A 9,055-nucleotide genomic window follows, 5' to 3' on the forward strand; every position below is an offset into this window, starting at 1 on the left:
GCTGAACAAGAACTGCAGTACTGGACTCAAGTATCATAAGGTGCTTCATCATTCCTGCCCGTAGTCATAGAAATTTCTAAACAGAAAACAGGCAGCACCTGACCAATGTATGACCAACTTACATTCAAGTAATTCTAAAGAAAGTCGTCTTCTCTGCCTTACTCCCAGCCAGTATAAAACTCATCCTCAATAGAACCCCTGCTTCCCTGGTCTCAACATCACACCTCAGCCCAAACCACCACCCCACCTGTTTCTGGGCAGAAACAGGAGAGGGGAACGGAGATCACACATATGTGTGAGACACACACACACACACACACACACTCACACTCTTCTCTCATACCCAACTTGCTGCAATCCCTCTGAATGTGCACACCCGAGGAGAACGGCAAAGGGGTCCTAAGGAGTAGGTAAGACTCCAGCTACCATTCCTCTCACTACAGTTAAGCCATCAGGGAAGGAAAAGACACAAAAGAGAAAGGGGGGAGAGAGACGGGAAAAAGTTTGCTGCATTCTTACCCATTCCCTTCAGCTCTTACCTCCCTCAGCTTTCACACGGAGACCCAGCAAGCGAAGCCTCTGCATGGTCCAAGCTGGTATCCCAAGACAGCGAGGGCAAGCTTGCAATGACACAGCCTCTCTACTAACTGCAAGGGTATATGAGGCTGACTGGCTCATCCGGTTCCCCAACCTCCCTCAACATTTCAGGCGGTCTGTTTCCAAGCCTGGGAAGTCTCCACAAAGGGATTACACGGTCCTTGCACCAGAGTTCATCCACAGTAATCTAGCCCATAGCTTCACATTCAGTTCTAATAAACTACTGGTTTCCAGTTCATGGCTAATCAGAAGGAATACATTTCATAGACAGAAAAGCATGCCATTCATTCAATTACCATTAGTTGAGTATCTAAGAAGTGCCAGGCACTTGAAGATAGGCATTGACCAATATATAATGACTCCTATCCTCCCTGGCTTATGTAGAGGGGGTTCAAAAAGAATAACAAATTAAAATAAAAAATAATTGTCAATAAAATACTTACAAAGTGTGACAGTTGCTAACAAGTATATAAACAGAGCTGAGGAACTTGCACTTTCTTCAGATATGTAGAGCAATTTCCTTTCCAACACTGTCAAAATATAGAATTAAAAATTCATATAATTTAATGGCCCCAAATATACTCTAAAATTTATTCTTAAAAATTAAATCCCAGAAGCTGGATTGTTACCATCTCTATGTTAAAAACTGTATAACATTCCAAATCCCTAGAGTAGAAGTGGTATGTGGAGGGCTTAGGGAAGCATTTCCATAGGTAGAGATTACAAAAATTGGGTCACTGAGAAGTGAGGGAAGGAAGCAGGAAGTAGGATAAAAAGCGTGCCTTCAGCCCAGCCAGGCGTGGCTCAGCGGTTGAGCATGGCGACCTGGGATCCAGGCGATCGGGGTTCGAGTCCTGGTCAGGGCACATGCCCGGGTTGCAAGCTCAATCAATGACTCTCTCATCATTGATGTTTCTATCTCTCTCTCTCCCTCTCCTTTCCTCTCATATTAAAAAAAAGAAATTACGTAAAAAAAAAAAAGTGTGCCTTCAGGTATTTCAAAACTTGGCCTAGGGTGGGCCCTGTAGTAAAGAAAGACACTCCCTCCTTCTCCTCCCTGTCCAGATCACTTAGCACCCTATTCCCTGGGCTCCACAATCCTTACTAGTTCCATACTTCAGTTGCTTTAAGCAACTTTTGTAGACTCACTTGGGCACAAAACTACCTTGTGGAACATGTTTTTCTTTTAGGAAAGTGAAATAGATTTCAAACAAGCAACCACTAAATCAATCAACCCCACTTGAATTGGAGACTGCCAAGATAAAACCCTAATCTTGCTTTCCACAATTTTTAACTCCAACCAATTTTTGAGGTACATTTTAAAAATTACATTATTCGAGGTACCTAATCTTTTCAAATATGCCAAACATAATAACCTAATGTTAAAACCTACTGACTAGCAGATATAGTTAACTGCAAATCTGAACCATACAGACAATAATCTGAATTTCCATCAAGGAAGCTACAAGCACCAAATGATGGGGCAAAAATGAATCCAGGCTTTATCTGGGCCTCAGAGGGGGAAAAACAGCTCTGAATTGTCATTTTCGAAGAAACCCACATTTCTTGCAATTCAAATGTAATTTCTTCAAATTTAAGTCTGAGACTTTTGTTGATTTGCTTGACTTTGCTTTCTCAAACAAAATTATTCATACAGACTCTAGATTTGTTCCTTGCTATTGGGCCTCCACTTCCCATTTTATAAAGCCTGACCTACATTAAGTTAGAAAGTTACTTCTGAAAGCTTCCACCTGGCTTTTCTTTCTAAACAACTACAGTTGTAAATGGGAGAAAATTTGTAGTCCAGTCCTCTTGTCACGTATTAGGAATGGGAAAGGAATGATCTCCCTTTTTAATGATCTCCAGAGAATTTTCCATCAATTCCCTCCCTTCACCCACTCCTTTGTAACCACCAGGAAATTCTCCCTTTGTCTCTTAGACATCACCCTCAAACTCTCCCATTCACCTGTGCCGCTTTCAGTTCCCATGGAGAACATCAGCCTCTGCAGCAAGCCTGCAAAGACCTGCCTCCCTCAGTCTCATGATCGATCCTCTGCTCAAAAGACTCTGACTTTCCATCTCACTCAGAATAAAAGTCGAGTTCCTATAAAGGTCAAGCTCTGCATCATCTAGCCAGCCTGCCACCTCCCTAACTCTCCAGCCTCAGCTCGTTCAAATCCCTCCTCCTCCTCCGTCCTGCTCACACCTTTGCCGGAGTTTTCTGTCTGGAATTCTCTCTCCTCTCCTCGAGGGTCTTTCTCAATGTCACCTTCCGTTAACCCCCCACCCGCCCCTCCCAAGTAAAACTGTAAACTTCCAACTCCCCATCCTCTAGCACACTTTCTTTTTAACTCATTTTATTAACTAATATTCCCAAGGTAAGTTCTACGAATGCAAGAATTTTTTTGTTCACTGCTGTATCCCCAAGGCCAACAAGGTGCGAGCTATCTGACAAGAGTCGAGTATGTATTTGTAAATGAATCAAAGTGTCCTTCACTTAAAAGGTATTTGCTGGACACCAGGCCCGGGTCGAGTCTGTTAAAGTCAAAATAAATAAGACGCTGTCCCTGCCTTCAATGCACGAGATGGAGAACCGCAGCACAAGCAAAAATGTGCAACGCAGGGCTGCAAAGCCGCGGGAATGAGGGCCCCGGCCTCGCCCTTCTGGGGCCAGTTCAGGGGCCCACCGGCGCGAATTCCCCGGGCACCTCCTCCCCATTCCTGCGACGGGCGGGGCCCACTCGCCCCCCCAAGCCTGAGAGGCTACCCATCCTGAGGAGCAGCTTCCGGCCTCCTCCATCCCGCCAGACACAGGATTTAATGAAACAAATTTAAGCGTCTGCTCTTCAACCTCCACCCCTCTCCTCTGTCCTGCGGGCCACTCCCTGCAGCGGGCCGGGAACGAGCCCGCGGGAAGCGAAGCGCCTCTCCACCGCCAGCGCCCCACTTCCGCGGTCCCCACCTGCTCCCGGAGTTCCCTTCGGCGCCCGCCTGCGCGTGCGCGCGCCGACCCGCGTGCGTCCGGGCGGGGCTGGCCGCGCCGCAGAGGACGGCCACGCCCTAGCGCAGAGCTGGCTTCCGATTGGCTGCCGTTCGCTCGCACGAGCCAAGTTGGGGACGCCCGCGACTGAGCTCCTAAAGCCGCGGCCGGACGAGTCGGGCGCCGCTTCTCCCCGCTCCGCCGCCTCCGCCAGGTCCCCGCCGTCGCTGCAGCTCACCCCGCCGGCATGTCTCAGGTAGGACGCGAGCCCGGCAGCGAAAGTGCCGCGGGGCGGGGAGCGGGGGCACCATCCCGCAGGCAGAACCCTGAAAGGGCGCTCTCCCCGGCCCGCTCCTCCTCCTGGACCCTGCCCAGCCCTGACTCTGGACCGAGCGCCTCGTGAGCGCAACTTCCCGACTTGGGGCGCCCGGCGCCGCTGTCCACCCGCCACCGCTGGGGAGCTGCCCGAGTGGACTTGGCGGCAAAGCAGGGATAGGGGTCGGAGGCCAGGGTCCGAGGTAGAACGGTGCACGGATTGAAGGAGCGCGGGGACCGAGTCCCCTGCCCGGAAGGCCCGGGAGAGTAAGGGCGCCGTGCGGAATGGGGAAGCCGGGGGCGGTGGCTGGGAGCCTGGAGGTCAGGAGAAGTAGGGGCCGCGTGTCCGGCGTGCGCCGGGGAGAGGTGACCCGGAGGCCTTTCCCTCCCTTGAATGTGGCCGCTCTTCCGAGGCCGAGCTGTGCTGGGCGACCTTTGGCTCCTCCCTTCGCTCTCCTGTCCGGCACTGGGACAGAGGTTCCCGACCCCAAGGGAAGGGCGCCAAGGGACTCAGGCCCCTGACCCTGCCGTACTCATATCCTGTCCCCTTCTCAGCTGCGTCGGGCACCTGTGCTACCCCTGTCGCAGGTCAGGGCTTCCCCGGGACCCCAGCCGTTCCCCAGTGCGACTCGGTAGTGGCCAGGCCGTTGGCCACGGTGCTTTTCCTGCCGAGTGCGCTCCCACTGCAGGCTGGCGCAGCCTGTCTCCCTCACTGTATTTCCAGTACCTGGCATCTGGCATAGAGAGAGCTCCCTTAACATAGTTGTTGATCGAATAAGTGAACCTGTGCGCATCCCTTCTTTGTTTTGCTGAATCTTTCTAGCTGCCCCGTTGTGGAGAAGAGGGGAGACTTGAGGGAGTGCTGCCTTTGCAACTCCTCCCTTCCCATTACTGAGCTATATTCAGCCCTCTCCTCTCCCTGGCATTTAGGCTGAGTTTGACAAAGCTGCTGAGGAGGTTAAGCACCTCAAGACCAAGCCAGCAGACGATGAGATGCTGTTCATCTACAGCCGCTACAAACAAGCAACTGTGGGTGATGTAAATACAGGTATGCTGAGGTGAGGTTGGGCAGGTCCCTGTTCATCGAGGCTGACTCAGCAGAACTCTTACTCTGTGGGAACCTCACTAAAAAACGCCCGAGGTCCTACTCTTTGGGTGGGGCATGGTAATTTTTCATGATGTTCCTGGGGTTTAAGCTGGAAGAGGTTCCCCAGCGATCCTGTTCCTGAATCAGGTTTACAGACCCTGCACTGTTCTTGGTAGCTCAGGTAGCAGAATTCAAATCTTAGACTTTACTGATTATCAAGAGCATTTCCCATTCACTTGGGAGGAAGTGGAGGCCCCCAGCTTAGAAGGGACTTGCTCCAAACTCTCAGCTGAGTAGTAGCTTTGTTGAAACACACTGCTTCCACCCTAGATGGGCAAGATCAAAGCTCAGAGCATTTGGCAGTGGGCCAAGCCTAAATCAGGAGCAGAGAGGCAGTTGGCTTCCAGGGGCAGGTCAGAAACATTGCTGCTAAAACATTTCCTGGTGACCATACCCTGTTGAAAAATCTTGGTGCAGATTTTGAGGCCATAGTTTGAACTACCACATTCTATAATACTGCCTTTCCCGCCTTGACCAGTTTTCATTCTGCCCCCAAAGTCCCTGAAACTCAGGTGTATACTGACGCAACAGCACTATTTAGTCCATGCAAGAACTCAGAGGTGGTGGCCATGGCAGGCACCACACAAGGAGGTCACCACCTCCCCTCCCTGTTCAGGAGGGTGAGCATGGCCCCCAATTCCACTGCAGTTGAGTTGATGGGTAGAGCAGGTGGGCTGGCTGCTAGCCAGCTGGATTCAGAAGTGCCCAGAGGTAAGGATGTGGTGCAATACCAAATCAAACTTGGGTCCACCCAGAGGGCTGAGTTGAGAAAGGTCTTGTGGAGAAGATGTGTTTTATGCTGGGTTTATAAACTCTGTATCCTCCTGGGAAGGGGAAGGAGAGATGAAGTGGGGGTGACCAGAGGGGCTGAGCTACTCCTCTGCCAAGCAGTATTTTCACAGGGACTGGCCCTGCCCCATGTTCATATGAGAATAGGTAGACTGGCTTGGGAATCAATCACTTTCCTATCAGGAAGGTATCAGCACACTCTAGGGATTCACGTCCAATACAGTAGCCACTAGCCACATGTGGTTATCTAAATTTAAACCGAAAATAGTTCAAATTAACTAAAATCAAAACTTTGGTCTTCAGTTGCACAAGCCCCTATTCAGGAGCTCAGTTTCCACAAGTAACAAGTAGCCCCTGAATTGGACAGTGCAAATGTACAGCATTTCCATCATCACAAAAGGGCTGTTGGGGTGTGCCATTCTAGGATTTGTTTGATGACTGCAAGTGCAGTTTCTCCCAGGTATCCCTGGGAGTGCTTCCCTGAAAGCACTTAGGAAGACATGTGTTCCTCTGGCACAGTGGTCCAGGCTGTGGGCACTGTGTTTGCTCCCCTTGGCTTTGTTCTCAGCATGGCAGGGGAACAGGTCAGCAGGGAAGTAGTGAGTGTGTTTCCCAAGTGCAACTGATAACAAGTCTGTAAGCATAAAATCATAGTACAGCTTAAAGAAATCTTGCCCTCAGGAAAATCTCCCACAAATCAACAAGAAATAGACTAACAATTTGGTAGAAAAATGGGGCAAGGATATGAACATACAGTTCACAAAAAAGGACACAGAAAACTGAAAACAATAATGCATGAGACAGAGAAATGGTGTGGGAGGGGAACTTTATAGTATTCCCCTTTAGAGCATTTGGATTTTAAGCCATGTGCATGGGATATAGTAGTGCTTGTTTTTTGTTTTTGTTGTGTGTTTTTAAGAGTAGATTTTAGAAGGAGAAGTTTGGGAGTTATTTAACTTAGAAGACAACTGTTCAACTAATGAGAACAGTTTTCCTCTTATTTTCTCTAAATTTTAAGTTTGGATTTCTGTATACTGTTCTTGGTCCGTTTAACTTCATAGCAGAGTGTAGAGGGATAGGTGTAATAAAAGTTGGCTTTCTTGGTAAGAAGATTGATGAAGTTTTCCATTAGAACTTGAAGCAGATCTAATGTCTTTCCTTCTCTCGTTGAAGAACGGCCTGGGATGTTGGACCTCAAAGGCAAGGCCAAGTGGGATGCCTGGAATGAGCTGAAAGGTAACTGTTCTCATCCCTTTCCCTCATTTGTGCCACCCAGTAATGAAATACTCTTGATTATGGAGTGCAGGGGGAGAGGAGAGAAAACAAAATGGGTGAGGCACAGGCTGGAAACCAGCTTGACCTGTGTCAGAATGGAAAAAAACTGGGCCACCTACTTTTTCTCCTAATGCGATTAATGTCTTTTCCAAAAGCACCATCTCCAAGCAGTGGTATCATCTGGAGAGGAGGGACAGGGACCAGGCTACTGAGAAACAGATTGGAAGTTGATATAGTTGGCGAGAACTTTATGTATATTCAGAATAAGGGCTGGTTTCCTGCCCACACCTCCTCTCCCCCACAAGGCCAGGCAGTGACCCCATAGCCCAAGCAGCCCTCCCCAATTTCCTTCCAGCCAGAAAGGCACAAAAAATAAAGGAATGAGCTAATGCATGGCAAGCTTCTGGCACTCATAAGCTCAGTGAATGGAGCTATTATATGCTAAGCAACAGCAGCCAAGAAGTGTCCCAGCTCCGACTTAATCACGTGCCACCTGCAGCAGCAAGACCTAAAAGTTGGCACTAAAGTGCCTGCCAGCTTTTTTGTTCTTGCAGCTAGCTTCTGAATAAGCTCTCTGTCTTCCTGCAAAAGAGAAACACTTGAATTCAAAAAGGGCCAGAATACAATAAAAACACTCCTAGGATTTGCAAGTAACTGGAACAGGAATGCCTATCCAACTGTCCATTTTCATTGGGCATTTCCATACCATCGTTGGGCCCCAGGCGCTCTCTAGTGCTTCATACGTGCTCTGATTCCCAGCAGGTATCTCTCCCTTACTGTGGAATTCAGGAAACTAGATGTTACTGTCTCTGAGGGATATAAGTCAGTGTCTCTTACACAGCAGCAAGAAAGCAAAAATTGGTCTCATTCCCTCCAAGAGCCAGTTGCTTTTGCTCAGAGTTCTCAAAACTTTTTTCGTAGCTTCTCTCTGGGGAGAAAGGGGTGCCTGGCTTTGCTGTTTCACTGCCACCTTAACAGCTCTGGGAGTTAAGAGCCCAACAGAGGAATACTTGATAGGTCAAAGCCAGTCGCAAGTCAGCAGGACCAGTAAAGCCACCGTGGCTCCCCATGTTGGGCTCTCCTGCCTGTCTAGAGGGCCCTACCTTTCTCCCGAGGCTGAGGCTAATCACTCATTCACAATAGTGGGGACTCAATACCAGCAGGCCATTGGCAGGCCTCAGGACAGCCACACACACGTTGGTTCAGCGCTTTATGGAGCAGCGCTGTGGGCCAGGCTTCTCGAGTTCTTCAAGTCAGATCCCTACCAGGTGTCCGAGGTGTAGGTGAGAAACTGAGCCTCAGAACATTAAACCAAGGCTGTCTGGGGCTCTGAGGCTGCTGCTCACCTACCAAGCTGCCTCTCTGACAAACAATCTGTTGATTCCTTACAGGAACGTCCAAGGAAGACGCCATGAAAGCTTACATCAACAAAGTAGAAGAACTGAAGAAAAAATATGGCATATAGGGACTGGGTTTGGCTGCCAGCCATGCATGTTATCTAAGCTGATAATCATGCCTTGTTTTTCTAATTCCACAGATGAAGTGAAATAATGACGTTAACCCCTTCCTGAACACTGTCCAGGATACCACTCTAACAGATTAAGGAGTGGAAATGGTTACTCACCTTGCTGAGTAGTTTTTATCTATAGATCAATTAAAACTGCATTTGGTACTTTAAGTCTTTCGTAATCTGGTTTCTTGAAATAATTTACTGTGTTCCAATCAATCTCACTTCCTTTTTCTAAAGACCTCATCTGGAAGTGTTTGAGCTCTGACCCCTGTCCTCTGCTGGGACTGTGAGGCAGGTGGACAGGCCTGGAGTGCGCTCACCTCCAGTGGAGAGGGGAAGGGCTATAGGAGTGGCCTTTCCCACTTCTCCCTCCTGATTCCAGCCACTCACATCAGACAGGCTGGCAGAGACTTCAGTCTGCAGGTACTTAAGCTCCCTCTCA

General features: G+C 49.1%; 2 protein-coding genes across 23 annotated transcripts in view; one reads left to right on the top strand and one right to left on the bottom strand.

Moving 5' to 3' along the window:
* Positions 1-3,621, bottom strand: part of LOC308560027 (UPF0538 protein C2orf76 homolog) — a 51,052-nt gene extending 47,431 nt beyond the window's left edge. For 3 of the 22 annotated variants that reach the window (XM_081143508.1, XM_081143513.1, XM_081143498.1), the window contains exons 1-2: positions 3,449-3,566; positions 1,041-1,127 (exon numbers count right to left, since the gene is read on the bottom strand). Coding sequence is in view for 3 of the 22 variants with exons in the window: in XM_081143502.1 (XP_080999628.1) it covers positions 1,041-1,127; positions 2,564-2,594 (118 nt within the window). In the remaining 19 variants the exon portion in view is untranslated. Of the gene's footprint in view, positions 1-1,040; positions 1,128-2,563; positions 2,702-3,364 lie in introns of all 22 variants that reach the window. The other 19 variants (XM_081143504.1, XM_081143507.1, XM_081143499.1 and 16 more) reach the window with 16 other exon arrangements.
* A 48-nt stretch (positions 3,622-3,669) lies between these two features.
* On the top strand, positions 3,670-8,781 carry DBI (diazepam binding inhibitor, acyl-CoA binding protein). The gene is made up of 4 exons (XM_081143518.1): positions 3,670-3,833; positions 4,823-4,940; positions 7,002-7,064; positions 8,495-8,781. The coding sequence occupies exons 1-4, from the start codon at positions 3,825-3,827 to the stop codon at positions 8,566-8,568; spliced, it is 264 nt and encodes an 87-aa protein (XP_080999644.1). The 5' UTR covers positions 3,670-3,824; the 3' UTR covers positions 8,569-8,781.
* Positions 8,782-9,055: the final 274 nt, after the last annotated feature.

This window comes from Miniopterus schreibersii (assembly GCF_964146895.1).
Source record: "Miniopterus schreibersii genome assembly, chromosome: 7".
In the NCBI taxonomy this organism is placed as follows: Eukaryota; Metazoa; Chordata; class Mammalia; order Chiroptera; family Miniopteridae; genus Miniopterus; species Miniopterus schreibersii.